Source organism: Semicossyphus pulcher, unplaced genomic scaffold (assembly GCF_022749685.1).
Source record: "Semicossyphus pulcher isolate SPU_LCO1_2020_fin unplaced genomic scaffold, fSemPul1.0.p SCAF_18, whole genome shotgun sequence".
Classification (NCBI taxonomy): domain Eukaryota; kingdom Metazoa; phylum Chordata; class Actinopteri; order Labriformes; family Labridae; genus Semicossyphus; species Semicossyphus pulcher.
In genome coordinates, this window is record NW_027211691.1 from 15,004,636 (window position 1) to 15,025,401 (window position 20,766).

Consider the following 20,766-nt stretch of genomic DNA (forward strand, 5'->3'; position numbering starts at 1 on the left):
AATGTTTCTTTGACTTGTAGCATGTAGTTTATACTCTTCTTAAAGGAGCAATTCGCCCCCGGAAAAAGCCACTGTCAGTCAAAGCTGGTGTTCTCTGTAATCAGTAGAAGCAATATTTGAAATTGGCTCCATAGCTGTAGAGAAAGTTGTACCAACAGCTTGTGGTTTCGTCCATTCTACATTCCTACAATACCCAGCGTGCATTGCGCCCCTCCCTCTGAAAGGAACGATCCAGCGAGAGATGCTGGAGTGAAATACTACAGTTTTCGCTGCAGGCAACGGCTCAGAGCGGTACAGAATCCAAAATAAGACGAGATCAAAAATCTTCAGGTCTGCAGTCTGCATTTCAAAGCAAATGACATCGGAGGCGGGCGTCCTAGATTAAGGAAGTGTAGTTTAGCAAGCTCTCTGGCTGGTTTTCCAGGCCCCATTGGAGAAGCGGATAGCGTCCTCTAAAGGAACAGAGCCAAATTGCATTTTTCTTCTACCATAATATTATGGAGGTTGAAAATCTGCGAACTGGGCCTTTAAGGTGGCAGTAAGCAACATAAACATACCAATGTTAAAAACATTCCGCCTTTCTGTATTACTCCGCTACACGTAACATGCACATGCATTTTACAACTGTTGTGCTGCATCTCTCAGACCCACCGAGGCGAAGAGAGACGAGAGATGCTATTTATTCCAATAAGTACACTTTAATGCTGGCACAATGTTAAAATACTACTTAAGTTGTTTTTATTTAGGGCTCCCTTGTAGCTTTTTTTCTCCTCCAAGGTCTTCCTTCTTTTTACTTAGTTAACAGTATATGCCGTTGTCAGCAAAGGAGGTACAGGAAACTTAGAGCATGTTGCCATAGCGCCTGACCGACAGAACCTCTGCGTGCGCTGCTGACACAAGTCCCGTGGAAGCCGGATCACGCTAGTACAGAGTCGCTGTGATTGGCTATTTACATTGGTTGTTTGATTTAGACGGTTAGATTTTTTCTTAACAAACCAGGGAAATGCAGTGATCAAAATGTGTTGTTTTAACCAAATTCTTATGAAATAATGTTGCCTACTGTAGCTTTAATCTCTGTGGGGTAACTTTTCCCTCACTTTTGACTGATCCAAACTATCATGAGCAGTTTCACGTGAGGGCAGGCAACTTTCTACGGGTTAACAATGACACACATAAACATCAGAGCAAGTCGGGAAAAACCATAAACTTTTATTGAAAGATTTGACAAGACAAGATAACTTGACTAGTAAATTTAAATCACTTTATTACCACAGACATACCCCGCCCACCTTCCCTTGTTTATAAAAGGTAACACTAAAGTTGTCTTGCAGCAGCAACTACACTTTTACAGTGGACAGAATTGGATAGTGTTCAGTCACTTTGAAACCTCACATGAGCCAGAGGGTTTGATATGTCAAATGAGTGAGACACATTTTCAAACTGAGGCATGAAGATGTGACGATTACCTGGCACAAAAGCATGAATACCTTTGGGATACTACAACAGCGGGTGCCTTAGGACCCATGACTAAGATATGTTCTCGCTACAGATTTAGCTGCATTAATGCAGAATGTCTGTAGTGATGATTATCTACTATGAGACTTCAGTTCTGGGAGAATTGCTCTGTGATAAAAGGCAGAAGAGGTAAAGCAACAAAGCATTGCACAACTCTGCTGAACTGTTACTGGACCGGTTTTCTTCACTACTGGAGCACCGTCCTGCGGAAGGTAATATTTGGCAGTTTAAGGCAGAATCTCAGAGAGCGTCATTGGAATGTCTTTGGCTCTTTGGAAATAGAAATAAGGTTAAATAAAACTGGGATGTATATATTTAAACCAGTATGGCAAGACTGGCAACTTACAGTCTGAACAGATGAAGAACAAACTGGAATTAATAACGGATAAATCTACAACATAATACCGTGTTAAAACATAATTAAACTACGACATAAATAGAAGCATCCCGATCATAAATTACTCTACAAGTCGTCACACATATATAATAAACAATACAGCACAATATTCCAGAAAGAAAGTGCTCCCTTTTTTCTGTGGCAGAAGAACTCTACAGCTTTCACAGTCCCCTAAAAACTGGGAATGAACAACTGACCGATGATGCTTTGTGCAACAATGATTAACAATAACACTAACGACTATTCTGTAGTGTCTCTTTCATTAACGATGAGCAGAACTTTTGACTTTCCAACACACACAAAAAAAACATTCAAAAGAAAAATCCTTTGGAAACAAAGAGATAAGTTAGAAAAGTGCAAAAACGGATGGTCAAAATCATCACTGAATGCAACACTATAAAGAAGACAGGCAGATTCCCATGTCCGTCCACAAAAACACAGCTGATATTCAAGGGTTCATAGGGCACAAGTGTCATCAGTACCCCTTGGAGCTTGAGTTCAGAATCACCCGTTCAGAGCATCTTCCTTTTTCCAGTTTGTTTCAACATGTGCTGTCCAAACTGTGAAAACAGAATAAACTACATGACACTCTAGAAAAGGCATATGTGGCTTGTTATAAAATAATAGCAGTGAGCGAATAATGTCTCTTACCAGAGGGGTTGGGGTTTTAGGTTTCACTTCTGGAATAGGAAGTTTGAAGTCCTCACTGTCGTCTCGTTCACTGTCGTGCCGATAGCGGTGGGCAAACTTGCGTTTTAAGGCCTCCGCGATGAGAGACGCAGCATCCACCGGGTCGTTGGATTTCACTTTGGCATCTCCTTCAGCTGGACGACTACGGAAACAATTACAACTTCCAATCAATCAAATTATATAAGATACAAGGGACGACCCCAGAAACACTTCCTGTCTTTAAGTGGTGGCCTACCTTTTCACTGATCTCAACTTGACTTTGCCGATGTCTTTCAGTACGTCGAGCATGTTGGGGATCTCTGCTGCCCTCGGCTCCAAAGCTGTCTGGCTGTTTGTGTTCTTTCCCCTGCGCTCCTTTATCAAGTCAATGGCAGAAAATGTCCGCTGGAGACTTGGGGGTGGGGGTAGTGGTGGTGGAGGAGGAGGTGGTGGTGGTGGAGGAGGGGGAGGCAGGGTGCCATAGGGTGGAGGGGGAGGTGGAGGTGTCCCTGTGGAGGCAGCTGAGGCCGAAACAAAGGAAGGAAAAATGTTAAAGCTTTGTGACGTGAAATTCTGCTGCCATCTAGGGGGCGATGTTTGTTACTACACCAAGCAGGAAACTAATTTACAGGGAGCGGAGAGAGGGAGAGAGTGTAAGAGATACCTGGCTGTGCGCTCTTTTCCTGAGCCAGCACGATTTGTGCTATCTGAGCTCTGAGTTTGGCGAGCTCTGTCTCCAGTGCACTGATCTTCTGAATCGCCACATCGTTGGCGACTGTTGGTCCCTGGGGGTCCGGAGGCCCCTGATGCAGACTTGGCAGTGACCTCCGGCGGGTTAAGCTCTGAGAAGGAGGCTGGCGGGCTCGAAACAAGAGACCTGGCGGAACCCCTGACCTGTTTTTTTTAATTCAGATTAGGACAAAACTTAGAGAAAGAAGTAATGGAAGAAGTTAGCCAGAAGATCACTACCCCACTCTTACCTGGGATTGCCAAATAAGTCTTTGTCACCCTCCTCATCCCTGTCGATCCAGGCGACATCAGCCAGAGAGGCCACTACACCGTTCTGCCTCCTGGTGCCAATCAGGAGACCAGCATCCTCCGAATAAGGATAAAGCTGTGAGAAAGAGAACAGCCGAGATCAACATGTAGGCAGAAGAAAAGCACACACTTCAACAATGCATCTCAATAACTTATAAAAAAGGAAGTAATAAAGTCAAAATGAAGAATGCAGGGCAGTAAAGAAGGAGGAGGTGATCTATACGATGTTAATGACAGGCTCAGGTAACTCAGGTAGCTCAGGAGGTCTTTAATCAGCACAGGGTTGTTGAAGGTTGCTGAACAAACTGACCTAAAGCAGAAAAACTGCATTCCTCATAGCTAGGGAGGGAGGCTGGAGGAGGAAGAAAAGAGAAAGCACAGTGTTGAAGGAGACAGAGAGGTAACGAGAAGGAGTTCAGTTTTTAAAACAGCATGCCACTGAATTTAAATATCTGAAAGGTTGATTTGTTGACAGTTTGAAACTTCAGAACGCACAGTCACAGCTCTGACGATAAGAAAACACCTCTATTGTACCGACTTCACCCGCTCTGTTTATGGTTCTTAAATGAAAACAGTCAGAAAAGCAGAGGTAAACAGAAGTTGAGGGTGTGTGATTTCATGTCACGTATCTGTGACAGTCAAGAGAGAAAAGGCGACAGGGCTTTATCAGATGCTTTCTTGTGAAAAACAAGAAATCACAAGAAGGGCAACATGCCATTTATTGCTTACAAGATCATCCGGACATGTTTCTTTTTTAAAAACTGACACGTCTGACACAAGAACATTATAAAAACTGGGATCCTGGCAACTTTCCCTCACCTGAAAATGAACCCTGGGGCAGGGCTTCAGAGGAAGACTTGAGGCTATTCTCCTCACGATACTTCTCGAGGACCCATAGGGCTTGGCTGATCCAAAAGCCTGTAAAACATAAAGACAGAATACATTATTTATATCACAACTGAAAGAAAAAGTTATATGCCAGGTGATTTGATTATATGGAAAACATTATTTTACTCGTCCATGGCTGGTACTTATGAGATCTTGTGACAATGAGACCCTAACATTTCAGATCAGAGCCTGAAAAATGTATAATACTGAATGATGGTGTTTCATAGTCTGTGTGAGACAATGAAATCTATTTTTTGTATGCATTTATTTACTATGTTTGGCAGACATCAACACAGACTTTCACATACCAGGTCCATTTCAATCGGTGCATGATCTCTACTCATTTCTATCGACATGTTTCACAAGGGCAGGTGGACACGTGCCCCAACACCAAGGTCATCATCACAAAACACCCATCTAGAGGCAAAAGAAGAGCGAGAAATTGGATCACAGAAATCTTAAAGCAACAATGATATCTCGAGGAGCTTCATGCCCACACAATGTATACCTGTGTTTATTCTTAAAGCACAATACAGGTAAACATGTTCTGTATCATCCTGTATTGGTGGTAGTGGGTATTTATAAAAACAATGTTATTGGTATCTGCAGATTATGGCTTGAAAATGACGACGATATTTTCTGTCGATAAAACGCTTTAATTCTGCCTAAATGCTCGATGAATCCCTAAAAAAAGAAAAGAAAACGTTACATACACATAAATATGGCATTTTGTTCTTACCCTAATTTTAAGTAATTTTCTTATATAGTGAATGTGTACATTTTAAAAAGCACTGTATTATGTTACTTCTGCATCTGCCACTGGGCCACTGCAATAAGAGTAGGCATGATATCAATTTCACTACAGGGGAGACTTGATGTTCTCTGCAGTGAGGTGGAAAAAAATATATGTCTAATATATCGAAATCAGCAAAAAGGGTTGAAAAATATCAGCATATCGGATATCAGCCAAAAATCCAATATCGTGCATCCCTATCTATAATCTCATAATTCATAAATTAAGGAATGGCGATTTCCCATATATTTCCCTAACAAGTGGGCATGTCACAAGACTGAAACAGCAACTGAGTAAATACAAATTATTGTGATATAAATAACACTTTAAAAAAATCCAATGCTTGTTGTTTAGAGAGACTAAATTCAAATCACTAAGTGTGGAAACACAGTAGCTACATGTTTAAGGCTTGTAACGTTACCAGATGTGCTGTTAGATTTGTGACGGAATAAATAAAGCGATAGAAGTGACTTGGCAGCTTTAACACTGCGTTTTGACTGAGATAAACAAAGTGCTTAAAGAATTCCAATTTCAATCTAAGCTTATTTCAATTAGCAAAGTTTCCTACTTATCCAACTTACAACATCACGATAATTATGGAGGCTAACGTTTTCAAGCTAATCTTCTCCGTTGTTTGTTGTTTTTCAGAGTTCATAACGAAAAGAAGGACACAAACAAAGTGTAAAGCGAAACACTCGTGGATTTGTCAGTGGTGTTAGCAGACATTGTGTGTGTTAAACACTAATGTGTTAGCTAAGCTAAATTAAACCGGTTAAAACATAACGAGCAGAATGGCTAACTGACGCTAACAACCACAGCGGGTTAGCCAACTCCAGGCAACTTAAACGACCGCTGACAGCTTTACAGGGATAAATCGAATAGACGTATAATTCAAGTTACCTCAAATGTATGATCGCAAACTACACTTGTATATGTTATTTTCCTTTTTGAAGATCGGCTGTGTATGACTTTAAAATAAACTTACCGCGACTGACGCTGCCTGAAAACTTACTAAAATTTTCCAACTTGTCAACTGACGGACATCCACCACAAGAGGTGAATAATGTGGGAAGACTCATGGAATACAGTTTTAGCCAATCAGATTACAGGGATTACAATAGCTAGGTTGTGATCATAGGACTTCTCTATTGGTTACTAATATTGATTGACAGACAAAAACCACCAATCATATTTAACCTTTGGAATAATTCTATCAAAGGATTGGTTGTCATATATGTCAATCATACTATACTGTCAAATCATATGTCAGAAACTCGATGTGTGTTTGATATTCTTCCCTACATAACCCGGCGGGGCTGTGTCCGGCTTTAACCGCTACCATCCTTATGGAAAACTGGGATGTACTGAATAACAAAACAGCTGCACCCATTGATGTGCCACTAAACCCAAACACTGTGCACAGCTGCTAGCTAAGGAAGCATAGTAAAGAAAGAGGCACAGGCCTAGCCTAGCGATAGTGAAATCTTTTTGTTACATTTGTTTTTAAAGGCATCGGAACTCAGCTGTTTCTTTTTACGTCGTCTTTTTTGTATCTGTTGTAACTGAAGTCAGCTGGGGTCGTCTTATGATTTTACTGAGAACTGACTTAAAGGTATGCTATAATGGTGAGGTAACGTTAGCTAGCTTAGCTTAGCTTAGCTGCTGATTCGCCTCTGTACCACAGGGCGTGATTTGAGGTGAGGTTGGGGGTCGTAGAAAGTGTCTTTGAGTATCTGTATTTTGGCTCATGACAATTACGGGATTGTGTTAGCAGTACAGCATGGGCTAAAACTGCATGACTTTTTAATTTGACATTCAAAACATGCTAAGCTAATTGCTCTTTCACATGAATGCTACAGTCTTGTCAATACTTATCAGTATGTTAACTTTCACTAATCAGCTGTGTTGTGTAGCACCACATCTCAGATGTTATTTCTTAAATATATCTCCAGAAATTGCAACAAATGAGCACAACGTGGTTTAAGTCAACGGGGTAGTTGTAAAAGTTTCATAGTCAGTGCATTTCACTGACACGTTATTCTGCACAAAGTTAAACAACCTAAAAAAGAGTTGACGTGTTACTATACGCACAAATAGCATTTCTGAAAGCTGCAACTATTTGTTAATTAAAGTATTCACAGAGTTGATCTGTCAACAAATTTGACAATCAATTTGATAGGTCAAACTAGGGCTGGGCGATATGACCAAAATCCTATCTCGATAACGATATATATCACAATATATCATGTTTTTAGGTAATTTAACAAATACAATTAGTCTGAAATAACCACATGGTGAAGCCTTTTTTGGATAATCCTTTCAATCCTTTCATCCTTTCTTGGTCAATTAAATACTTGACCAATTAATAAATTTTCGCCTTTTCTGCATGTTAATGTTAATGTTAATAAACCGTGCTTCCCTCTATGGTTCGCTCCAGGTTCACTCCCACGTGCAAGGATTAGAACGTAAAGCGTTGTAAAATGATGTAAAAATAGCCGTAAAGCAGTTCAGCCGCTGGTTTTGTGACATCACGATAGAGACTATATAGAAAACACATGAACATGAATATATATTGTCATATTGCCCAGCCCTAGGTCAAACCATCATGGCTCTAGTTTCTCATATGGGAAGGTTTGCTAGTTGACTCTGTTTTATTATTACAATATGAATATCTTTGGCCTTTTTACAGGTAGAAGAAAAAAAATACAAACTTCACTTTAGACCTTGGAAATTGTGATAGACATTTTTATTAAAAAAATTAATTGACAAACTCTGCAGCTTAAAGCTCCTGTGAGGAGTTTTTCACGGGTTATGAAACAGACTGAAATTTATTCTGATGACTCTATATGACCTACAAGAGCAAACCAGACCATCAGCGACAAGATTGATTATTTCTCTATAGTTATTATTTTATGCCTGAAACCGCTGGCGGGGGGTAGGTGTCGGACGAAGCGATTAACTGCACGCTGCCTTTGTTTACATTTTCCAGGCAAAAAAATTAAAGTGAGTGATACATATGAGTGTTAAAGAAAGCACAATGAAATGTTAAAAACCACCCCTTCAGCATGTACAGGACAAAATCAGCAAAGAGATAAGAGGAACTGCTTTGTCCACAGGGGGCACCAAAATTGAAACAAACCGAATATTCCTCACAGCAGCTTTAATTCACTACAAATCTACAACCCTAATTTGTCTAATAAAGGCTCTGTGTTTTATCTTATCTTTCCTGTCTTTAGTAAAGGGACGAGGTTGTTTTGATGTGCGAGGCGTCAAGACAGGAGGCACCATGAGTGCGGAGATGGATGCGCTGACTGTGGTGAACCAGCTGCGAGATCTTGCTGCAGACCCCTTGAACAGAAGAGCCATAGTAGAAGACCAAGGCTGTCTGCCGGGTCTCATCCTGTTTTTGGACCACCCTAACCCTCAGGTCGTCTACTCTGCACTATTGGTAAGCAGCATTTGTATATTTACATCGTCTTTACTTGTTCACACATACAAGAGAAACATAGAGAATAACTGTTAGATAAGTATGTATTGGTGGTTAAATAATCAGTTTGGTGCTCATGTCATGTTCTGCCCCCCCCTGCTGTCCAGCAGAGATAACTAAAGGGGATTCCTCCAACCACTGCGCCGCAGTCCGCTGTCAAAGGTGACATGTGGTGGCATTAAAGCAGCTACATATTTAAAAACACTCGACAATGGTGGCATCTGCTGTTTGTTTTGTAGTGTAAACACAATAAAGACATTAAAGCAACCTCTTCCGACATCCAGCAGCACTATCTTTTATGACAGAGCATGACTTGTATTGTAAGTAAACAGTTATGTAACAGTAGCTCCTTAACGGTAACCCGTGAAGTGTAGACACGGGGTCAGAGCGTGTGTATTTATATTGCTTATGTAATATTTTACCATAGCACATGCTCATTCATTTTTAAAAGCGCGCTCTCTCTCTCTCTCTGTCTCTCTCTAAAATCTTTAAATGGATACCGGTTGCTCTTGTCCTTGCAGGCCGTGCGCTACCTGGCAGAATGTCGAGCCAACCGGGAGAAGATGAAGGGCGAGCTGGGCATGATGCTGAGTTTGCAGAATGTCATGCAGAAGCAAGTCCCTGTCATCACACATCTCTCTTTCTCTCACACACACGCACACACATGCTCACTGTGCACTTTCCTTACGTAAAACCTTAACCTAGGTTTTCTTTTGTTTTGCACGGACAATGTGTGCCAGTCTGCAGATTTTCCAGGCGGGGTGATGCCCTCTATTTGCCATGTCGGGATGACTGTGATTAAAGTTGAATAAGAATAGGGTGGGAAACGGTTAAAACTGCTGTTTCTGCACATCAGAGATTTTAATTCATCTTGCCACCTCTCTGCAATTTCTTGATGAGCGTGTTTTTACTGATGTGAGCTCATATTTGCTCTGGTTTTTTGTGGAGTTAGCAGGGTATTTTGCACGCTTGTCTCATTAGCACACATGTTGTCGCTTCAGCATAATTATTTGGTTTTTGTAGAATCATTGTACACAGCTATATTTCTAATAGGGACACATTGTGGTCAGCCATCTAGGGTTGTAGACAGGTCTGGTTTAAGGAGGTGTTATGCTCCAGATAGCTGCTCTTACCCGAGGGTGCGTGGCAGATTTGCTACGCTGCTGTTCATCATTAGCACCCTGATAGGAATAGACCTATGTTCAAGTGGCTGTAGCTTGTATGATTTTATCCCTTCTGTTCCTGCGATAAATCTCCTGCTTGCCCTGCACGTAAGCTAGTCAGCGGCGGCATGAAGACGAGCCCCGCAGCAACAGCAGCAGCTCTTCCCCTGCTCTGACTTTGGCTAGAGGTCGATCATAGCTGCGCAGAGTGGGATCACACGGCTTAGGGGGAGCGTGCGGCCCAGTCGCACCAAACAGGTGTGAATACCATTTTTAACCCCTCGTCACGTTAAGATCTGAATCTGGAGGAGATGCTGCCTCTTTTCAACGCACAGACGTGATAAATAAATCAGTTAGGGAGAGTGTTTGGCTCGCTGAAAGGCTGACATGCTTTCATGGAGCCGGAGCACCAGGATCCCAGAGGGCAGCCGGGCCAGACAGCTGATGTCGTATGTGGTTACTATAGAAAGAGTGATGACTTGGTGACATGTATAGCAGTAGTAGCCTGCAGGTAAATCTCAGGATCCCTCACAATATCTGCAACTGACCTTATATGGATTTTTTAGGGAAACCTGCTGCCCACTAAAATACCATGCTCTGCTCTGGAATTCATTCCTTAAAGGGGCATTAAAAACAAGTGCAGAATCGGCTTAATAAGCATGAGTGTTGTGAGGGATTGCAGCATTGTTGCATTACGTTTTTGTACAATGATCATTTGGATAAACGGCTCAAAGGTTGATGGTGTTTGAGAATTCTACAGCTTCAAAGGAGTGACACGATCAGATTCAGATCACACCCACAGGATCGTACAAAACAGGAGATTGTATTTAAATTCACGATTCACACTTCCTCTCTCCCACATGGTTTGTCTATCTATCTAAGAACATTTGAGAATTTATACTGTGTAAGTCTGGCACGATTCTCTCCCTCATTTCCAATATTTTTTACCCTCTCTCACCAAAGGAGCACGTCGCCCGGAGAGACCAAACTACTGGCGTCTGAGATCTATGAGATCCTTCAGTCAGCTGGTGTAGAAGAAGCCGAACAGGCCGAGGCAGCGGCGGCCTCCTGCCAGCGCAAAGCCCACTTCTTCCTGGGCTCCAACAACAAGAGGGCCAAAACTGTGGTGCTGCACATCGACGGGCTGGACGACCCCGTAAGTGTCCTCGGAGTGCATTCAGGACACAGCGACCGTCTGTTGATGCACAAAAATCTCCTGTTTGGGGGGGCTTTGTGTTCGCTGCTGTCATTATGACAGTGTTGTCAGGGCAACTTAGCAGTGTCTATCTGGCACAGGATAGGGGGGGGGGTGGAGGGGGTCAGGTTGTAAATGTCAGCCATTGAACAGCAGGACGCTGAGATTGAACCTGAATGCTGCTCTGCAGGAAGCTCTCACCTAGCCAGATTACATTACAGCAGACAGACGGCCTCTGGTGGGCTGCAGCGCTATCATCACAGCAGAGACACACGGCAGTGAGGCAGCTGGAAACCACAGTCATTTATCCTGTTGTTTTGAAAAACCTACTTATATGTACAACTAGAATGTTTTTAATATATTTTACGCCAGTATTTGACCTAGCTGATTCTGCATTGTCCAAATCTACAATCTTTTACTGTCTAACTTCCTTTTAAGCCCCTGATCATGATCTGAGTCTATGTCCCTTCTGTTGTCAGACTCGAAGGAGTCTTTGTGAGGAGGCCCTGCTGAAGATTCGAGGGGTCATCAGCTTCACCTTCCAGATGGCTGTGAAGAGATGTGTTGTCAGGATCCGCTCCGACCTTAAAGCTGAAGTAAGTGTCCGTCCAAACGCAAGAGTCATGCAGGACCTTGGGATGCAGTGTCTGAAAACAACTGTAATTTTGCTTTATACTAGGGATGCACGATATTATCAGCACGTTATCGGTATCGGCCGATATTGGCTTAAAAATGAACTATCGGATATCGGCCAACATGCCGATATCCGCCGATATAATTAACCGATAAAATAATGGGCTGCTGCATACTTGATTAAATGCCCGACCTCGGCGCAATGTCCCCGGCGCGAAAAAGACCTACGTGGCGCAGCGTGATGACGTCACGTGTGTCTACCTGCAGCATGAGAGAGTGTCCAAAATGTCCGTGGTGTGGAAGTTTTTCAAAGTGTCCGAAATAGACAGCAAAACTGCTATTTGCAATGACTGCTCAGCTTTAATGATTCGAGGAGGAGCCAAGGCAAAGTCTTTCAACACTACAAACTTGATTAACCATCTCATGACCCGTCACCCCGACCGTTGTAACAAATGTTATACTGTACGCTAATTCCAATACAGAAGAGAGTTGATGATCTCTGCCATTAGGTGTGCGGGGAAAAAAATATCGGTATCGGCTAAATGAGTCGTAAAATATCGGCATATCGGCAAAAAATCCAATATCGTGCATCCCTACTTTATACAAATGGCTTATTTGTCCAGTTTCAATGAATGGAATACGCAACCACTTTATCAGACGCTGTCTTATATTTTTATCAAACAAAATGCTGTTTTTTGTACAGCCTGCAATCCAAGAAATAGAACATACTAAATGTATTTTACCTTTTACTTTCAGCTTTTTTTATATGTTCAAACATTTTTACGCTGGCTGTGATCATTGTTTTTGACTATTGTAGAAGTTGGATTCTACAGTTTTTCTTTTTGAGAGAGAAAACTGACAAGTCTTCTTTTATCAGTTTGCCTAAAATAGATGAAAATGTACCAATACAATAAAACACGTTGTTTTCCTCTTAGGCGTTGGGCACCGCAATCAACTCCACCAAGGTAATGACCGCTCAGCAGGTGGTGAAGACGGAGGATGGAGGAGAGGTAAGGGTGATCTGTGTTGTTTACCTTAAAACGGCTCTTTAGTTAATAGATCAGTGTGCTCGCTGTAAGCTGTGTGTATCTCTGTGCAGGGAGTGTAGCCGCCCTTGCCTGCAGCTGAGACTTATTCACACTGACGTGATTAGCTAGTCACATCTCTGCCTCAGCCTGTAGGCTACTTGCTTTTCGCCAAACACATTACCATCCCAGTTGCACCATTCACATCAGTGTATTCCCAGTTGGAACTCGTACACAAACTGTTAAGCGGGGGGAAGGGCGAATTTAAGCAAAATGTGAGAGTCTGAAGTTTTTGTTTTCCAATAATATGCAAAGAAAATAATTGTTATAATAATTGAGAATTAAATAATTGAAAGTAATTTGTTTGATATTGGTTGTCATATATAATGTGGCCAGCAGGGGTCAGACCTGGCTCATTCATGTCATCTGACTCCAGATGATGATAATGTGGCTCTGAAGTCAAACAGCTCTTTTTTTATTTGGACAAATTTGACCCTTTTTTAATAATACACACACTAATGTGAGTCTTAATTATTTTATGAATTAATAAATATTTCTCTTGTGTCTTCGTGCAGCTGATTGTGCCATTCCAGGAGGGCTCAGCGGAGCTGGTAGAGGAGAACTTAGACATCCCGGACTACCTGCCCGAGGAGGAGAGTCCGTCCCAGGAGCAGGACAAGGCCGTGACGCGCGTCGGCTCCATCACGGACGGCATGGGCTGGCTCAGCACGGCCGCCAACTTCCTGACGCGCTCCTTTTACTGGTGACCACTTCCTGTGTTCCTCTACCCGCTCCCTGGTGTTCTCTAAGGTACCATCCAGCCACAGCCTTAGCGTCTCTCAGCCTTGAACCGGACTAAGCCCTGCCTCTCGGCCCCCCCACACTAGTCTAGCCTCCCCTCTGCAGAGCACACGGAGCTCCGGCTGCACGTGTGCAACAAGTGCTGGACCGTCAAGTGGAACCTGCAATAACTTTAACTTGTGTATATATTGAGCTACAAATCCCACTACTGGCTGTGCGTGCACAACTATATACTCGCTGCATATGTATCTCACGAGACATAGCCAGAGGACTTTGCATCAGGCGAAACCAAATAGCAGACATGTGGCAGGCGTATTTAATTGTTCTGAGGCTGATTTCGAGAACGTTGGAAATTGGGAGTTCATTTTTCTGTGCATGATATTTTTATGGTTGCTTTCATCCTGGTGTCTTTTCTAAATCATTCTCCCTTTTACTTTATTTTATTTTCATTCTTTAATTTCCAAATGAAACCAATTTCCTCCTTTTTTTTTCTGGTTTTATTAGCATGCGATGAGTCTTTGTGCCAATCTGATGCCTACATCCTAATTAATTTGTGTGCCTTTTTTTTTTTGACATTTTACTTTAACATATATTTTTCATCATTCAATCAACTTCAATCTGGAACTCCGAGCATGTCGTAACGTTTGTGCTTCCAGGCAGCCCTTTGCAGCAGCAGCCGCGGGGACGTCACTTCAGTAGGAATTTAGACACCAGCAAGAGATGCATTAGACTGTTTGTTACGTTCAGACAAAGGAACTCATTAGCTTGTTAGCTTAGCTTTTATTAGTTGTCTCTGTCGCGAACCAGGACTCCTTTTAAAGATGCTTAAAGGGAGGAAAAAATCCTATTGGAGTTCTGCAGTTGTGACGAACTGACCCGACAGCTCCTTGTGTTATTTGCACAGACTTTAGGCTACCTCTGCTTTCAGCCCTCTAACTCACATTCTCTTCATTACTGTAGTTTTAGTGCAAATATTCAATCTGCATGGCGAGTACAAACATGTTAGCTGCCTGCTTTGTTACCCGGACTTACATACATTTTTACAGTATTGGAGCCCCACTCGTTTGGTTTAGTTATTTAGTTTAGCCGGCAGTGTCCTTACAGCAAACATCATGCTGCTGCACGCTCACACACTCATACAGAGGACTCACTAGTGCTTTCATATGAGCAGTAGTGTCATACAGGAACATGTGGTTATGTACATTTTGTAAATTGTGCCTGATTCCCTAAAAAAAATCTCCTACCTTACACATGAAGGAACTTTTGTTTTCCGTTTTTGTAATACCGATTAGCATTTTTAACAATAAGAGGTCGTAGCAGCTGATGCTCCTTTTTCTTTTCCCCCTTCCTTCCCCCTGACTCGCACCAGGTTTAATTATCTCCTCTGACTTGTGTGAGTGTCATCAATAATTATTCTATACATTGCTGACCAGGCGACTTTTATTGTCCGGATGGTGCAGAGACGTCACAGTTGGTTGGGGTCAGACTGATAGAGGAGCGACCTGAATGACCTGAATGAGGGTGGCTATTCTCTTGAAAGCAATAACATCTTTTTACATTACATGTGGTGATTTATTAATCTTCATCTGCCTTCAAAATCATGTTTGATTGAATTGTTTAACTTAAAAGTTCGGTTCATCATCAGTATTAATATTTTTTTTTTTGTCCATTTTTGCACAAAAGGAATCTCTAAGTTGCGTCATGTGATTTCATTTTTAATATTTGGTGTCTCAGCTCATATTGCAAAGAAATACTTGAACATTGTTTCTGAGAACTGTCCTCATGTGTTGATCAGAGTGTAAATTTCCCTCAGCTGTTAGATTAACCACACATGTAAAGTCAACAAAAACAAAGTAACTTTGTGTGTACAGACTTCACATGTCTGCCATCAGATGTAATATAATGTAACGCAGATCCTAAAACTGTAGATTCCCATACACTGTTAATGCAAATGATGATAAACTTAAAATCTTAAATTGTCTGGTGCTTTTATTTTTGTATCCTGAGTAACCTCTTGATGCTCTGCTCGCAAGACTTTACTTTATCAAATCAAATCAAATTCATCGGACAGCAGCAACAATTCTAAGCAGAGAGAGCGAGAGCGAGAGAGAGAGGGGGGAAATTCAGTCTTCTCACTGGTGCATAAGTGAGGTGCCTCAGGGCGATCCTGTGGCCTGCCCACCACCTCCCCCAGCCCCGGTGCTGGTAGGCAGGCAGAGGCAGCAGCCAGCCCCAGCTGGAGCCCCCGGAGCCACTGCTGATGCTGATGCTGATGCTGCTGCTGCTGCTGCTGAGCCTCCAATGAAACGCTGTGCCAAGCTGGAGGGGAGGCCTTCACTGACCTGCTGTAATATCATCTGGATGGAAGGTGACGAAAGAGCATGTTTAATGACCATTTAGACAAAACAGTTGTAATCTGGTCAGGCCATTTTGAATGAAAACTTTATTTATACTCTGAGAAAAAACTTTTAAATTAAGATACAAAAGATGAATTAAAAATGTGTCCTTGACATTACAGAATAAGTTGGCAAACTTTAGCAAACTGTAGTGCTTTTGTTACCTAAGGATTAACTTAAACAAGATACTTTGTGAAGTTAAGCTGCATATAAAAGCATTCTTCTGAAGAGGGCAGATCACCTCATATTTCTTGACAATATAATCTCACCTTAAGGTCCATTTCGCAGCACTTCCTGACTTTTTGGTTGCATCGCATGATTTTCACCACTTCAGGACTTCAGGTAATCTAATACACACTTTCCTGAGGACTTCTTGATCATGTTGGGTTAAAAAGTTTAAAAACCTCATATAGTACCTCAACGGTTCAAGTCTGCATCAAGGGGCTTCCAGCTGCGTGCATGTACACGAGATAATGTTACAGTGATATTGTCTAAAGGCCTCCGAGCTCAGACTTCTCCTTCGTCACCACTAGAGAGAGACATTAAGCCTGACATGTGGACGGCAAATTATCAAGTGTGGGGTCCAGAGTCTAATCTAATATATAAACACTTGTTTGTAATGAGATGACCTAAGATTCTTGATTTAGAGCCATGATGAAACTAGATTTCCATCTGGTGTGTTTGCCTGACGAAGAATCATTAATATTAACAATATTTGCCCACTTCTGACTGTAATACCTGCAGACGTTAAAGGTAGAGGTTGTTTTTAGTGGTTAATACAGTGTTCACTTTCTCTACATTCCCTTTGCACTACTGTAAAAAGCAATTTCAATTTTGTAACGTCTTCCTCAAGGGTTCATACGCTGCCTTATAATGATATTAGCCCTTCTTTTTGCATATATCCTCCAGAGAACATTTCAACATTTCAAATTAAAAGCCTCAGATAATTTCACTTTCCTCCTTGACTTCTTCGGATAAGACACCTTTCCATTCTCCCTCTTACATTTCCTCCATCAGATAAAACCCTGCAGGCCATATCAGCCCGGTTGCATACATGTGCATAAATGTGTCGTCGGTATCACCCTCCCACCTGTGTGTATTTGCATGGTTAATCTGCGTGCAGAGGGGGGAGGGGCTGATGGCGAGGGGGAGATAGGTGCGTTCACGGCCTCGCGGGCTCTTGAGGAATTTTATTGGAGGTTCAGCTCCCAGTCAATGGGATCAGCAGTAAATCCCGCTCAGAGTGTGGCAGGAAATGATGTGACTCCGGCAATTTATGTCAAATAACTTTTGAGGATGTGTGAGTGTAGCGATCAGCGCTACGGGGGCGACGATAACTCTTCTGCAGGGGGCTCCGGTGCACATTTAATTGAGACATTTTTCTTTATCTGCAGCGGAGCGCCGGTGCCGTGTTGTTGTGTAACGAGATGTAATGTCTCTCTTTATACGGGGGTCAACATCCGGGATGAGGGAAGGTCACGCGCTGACTGTTTGAGGATCCAATTTGCTCACGTAACACGCGCTCTGCAGGGAGCTGGGTAAAGACACACAGTCCACATATCACACACACACGTGAGGCCCTGTACAAATTATTATTTTATATGGAAGGGAACTGAATTTTACGTGATGCTGCTGCAGCCTGGACACATCTTTGGCATGAAACAAGTAAAAAACTACATTATAACAATTGTCTTCATGCTGGAACAAGTAAATGCGCTTTAGTAAGGCAGCCACACATCATTTATAAGCTAGTAATATAAGCTAGTTTTGTTTAAGGTGAAATATCTCAAGGATGTATTTCTTCAATCTGTTAGGTATTAATTACAGCTTTATATATTATACTGAAATCTTCCTAAAGCCATATTGTACTGAAATATTCACTACAGTAATGTGGGCTAAATAATTTAATAACCTAATAATTTACAATAGTTGACACAACCAACGGAATAATTAGTGATAGACTCACACAAGGCAGGTAAAAGTTAAAGGCGGAGTTTAAAGTCCTGTCCAGGTTTGATACACAGGTAATCACAGGCATTAATTCAAAAGGGGCAAAAAAGCAAAGGTCAAAAATCACTCACCAGGAAAAATGCTGGAACGAGGCAACACTAAGGAACATGTAAGTAGCATGTCATAATACAGCAGGTCAAGGTGAATAACTCCAATTGTTATGCTGAATAAAGACAATGTTAAAAATACAATACGCCTACAGAAGTATTAGTAAGACTCATTATAGAGCAGAAGCATAGCCCTAGTACAGTATGATTGTATTTACCCATGATAAATGTAACATTTTACATATAATAATTCATAATGATGATTTTCTTTTAATTTATACATTATTTTTTTTAGATTTTCTACCTACAAACTGACTCAGCATATATTTCCATCCTAAATATAGAGCTGCAAGAGTATAATCAAGTAACATGCTAAATGTGCTAATGTGCTAAACAGCATTTCCCTAAAGGTAGGCCTGCTTTGTGTACTTCTGTTTGAGATGTGTTTTAAAGTTACTGCAGGATGAAGTGGAGCAACAAATACAATAATGATTCTGAAAACAGATGCTTTAATTGAGCACTCATATCTCCACCAGTTTAAGGTGATATCACCTGACTAAAACACGTTTGCGTTATTAAATAAGGGCCATCTTTTCTTATAAGAATAAGTCCATTGATGTATACTGTAAGTGTTGCATTGTGCATCCCTGCGCGTGCTACTCCTCGTGCAGCAGCTTGCATGCGGGCCTTGATGAGATGCAGGCACACACAGGCAGCTCATAATTGTGGCCACAGCTCATTATTGTCCCCGGGATGATTTGGATCCAGCCGGGGGGGGAGACTCGTCCTCTGACACCGCTTCACCGTCCGCCCGCAGACAAGCACTCCGGGCGCTGATTGGTGGGATGAAATATTGCCGGCGAAAATTAAAAGGTCCCAGTGTCAAAATAATTCATGATATGCATATCTTCCCTCGGCTTGATGAAATCGCTGATATCTGGATTAGGCGGATAATAAAAGCGATCAGGCTGCAGTTAAACTGTTTCAGCAGAGAGGAAGGGAGGGAGGGGGCGCGTCTTCTTTTTGTGTCAAGAGAGGAGGCCTGCAGGGTCAGGATACAACAAGTGTGTGCGTGCGTGCACGCGAGCTCCTGTCCACCACACTAACCCAGACCTGTGATTTGAATATCCGCTGTAATTGTCCCAAAACGGCTCATCAGTGGATCTGCCTGCCGCCATTAGGGCCCAACAATATGGTGTGACATTCAAATTCCCCTCAATGACAGGTTATTAGGAGCCCCAAGCAGCCGGCACATAATTAAGCACCGTAACGTTGACCTGTAATATGAAGTGATGGCTCAGGCTTATATGAAATAGGTGCTTTGATAAAACACAGGAGGGGATTTTTTACACAAGTGATCATAAAGAGCAGACAGCTGTCAATGTAAAATTCCACTTCTATAGAGGCAAATAACACAGAGTCTGATTTTATAACAGAAAAAAACTGCCTGCCAGCTGCCATGGGAAAAGCTGACAGATTAGAGAGTGAGATCATTCTCATCAATGCCACCGAAAGTGATGCATCTTAAAGTCTGTTCCTCGTATACGCGATCATGTCGGTTTATGTTATACAATTCACTTATACTCCATTTTTATCCACGTGGATGTAAAGCTGTGCGAGCAAATCTTCCAGTCCAAAAGAGAGAGAGAAAAAGAGAGAGAGAGGGAGAAGAACAAACAACCTGAGAGAAAAAAAAAAAAACGTGTGACTTTCATATGTGACACTAAAAAGCCTATTACACAACTTAAGACATGCTGTCTGAGGCCCCCGCTTTCCCCTTTAGAACAAGTGGACGTTGTGATGAGCAACGGACCCATCTGCTGTGCCCTCTCCTCCAACTGGTGTGTGAACATGATGTAGCGTGTAGGTGCCATTTCCAAGTCGCAATATAAAACCAGTGGTACCTGAAAATATCCTTCAATGATAAAGTTTCATGTTGTGGCACCGTAAGGGAGAACAGTTATCATTCCTTTGCTTTAAAGCTTTCATTAGTATTTTTTAGATGTTTTTTAAATGGGATTTGGTGCATGTAAAACAAAAGGTGCACATGTTTTATGAACCATTTCTGCTTCTTTAATTGGACTTTACACACAGGGGCAGAGTGTGTCTTTATGTTAAACTGTAGGCCAGAGGCCTGTGTAATAATGGTGGGTTTGTGGCAGGGTTGCTGAACAGAAGGTCTGCACTCCCCTCCCTCCCCTTCCTCCCCTCCATCTCTCTCCCTTTCTCTCTCTATCCCCCCCTCCTCCTTTCATAACGGTGGCAGATGGCTGCAGATGAATCCCTCATAATCATGTCAGGACGGCTCCTCCGATCCCAATTCATCTCTTTAAACACATTTCATCAGACGGAGAATTACACAAAGATAAAGGCGGCCGGCAGACAACAAAAGCACACAAAGATTGTCCTTGCAAACAAGTGTTCTTAGTCCCTAACACCACTTAATCATTCGTGCTCCTGTTATTGCTCCTCACCCCCTGTGCAATCAACTCTACCCCGCTTTCCTGCTCTGCTTCTCACTCCTTCACTCTTATTTATGTTTTTCCGTACTGTTAATTGTCTCCATCCCCTGCCACTGTCTGTCCTTATTAAGCATAAATCTTTCTAACAAGCTTTCCTCTCATCCCTGTCGCTGCCTTTAAAAAAAACACAGGTGTGTAAAATCCTCTCCTCCCCTCATTGAGTCCCTGTTTCTGATGGCTGCCCTTT

At 42.2% G+C, this 20,766-nt stretch overlaps 2 protein-coding genes across 3 annotated transcripts; one reads left to right on the plus strand and one right to left on the minus strand.

Moving 5' to 3' along the window:
* Positions 1 to 1,189: 1,189 nt before the first annotated feature.
* Positions 1,190 to 6,368, minus strand: mtfr1 (mitochondrial fission regulator 1). The gene is made up of 8 exons (XM_069667411.1): positions 6,286 to 6,368; positions 4,816 to 4,924; positions 4,439 to 4,537; positions 3,562 to 3,695; positions 3,246 to 3,475; positions 2,838 to 3,102; positions 2,564 to 2,744; positions 1,190 to 2,472 (listed from the first exon to the last, which is right to left on the minus strand). Exons 2-8 carry the CDS (start codon positions 4,861 to 4,863, stop codon positions 2,425 to 2,427), a joined length of 1,005 nt encoding a protein of 334 aa, XP_069523512.1. The 5' UTR covers positions 4,864 to 4,924; positions 6,286 to 6,368; the 3' UTR covers positions 1,190 to 2,424.
* Positions 6,369 to 6,727: 359 nt separating this feature from the next.
* Positions 6,728 to 15,580, plus strand: armc1 (armadillo repeat containing 1). 2 transcript variants are annotated; one of them, XM_069667254.1, is made up of 7 exons: positions 6,728 to 6,912; positions 8,537 to 8,748; positions 9,309 to 9,400; positions 10,914 to 11,106; positions 11,625 to 11,741; positions 12,714 to 12,788; positions 13,379 to 15,580. In XM_069667254.1, exons 2-7 carry the CDS (start codon positions 8,587 to 8,589, stop codon positions 13,568 to 13,570), a joined length of 831 nt encoding a protein of 276 aa, XP_069523355.1. In that variant the 5' UTR covers positions 6,728 to 6,912; positions 8,537 to 8,586; the 3' UTR covers positions 13,571 to 15,580. The 2 variants fall into 2 exon arrangements, with proteins under 2 accessions (XP_069523355.1, XP_069523357.1); XM_069667256.1 differs by having other exon boundaries at positions 6,909 to 6,997.
* The last annotated feature ends 5,186 nt before the right edge of the window (positions 15,581 to 20,766 follow it).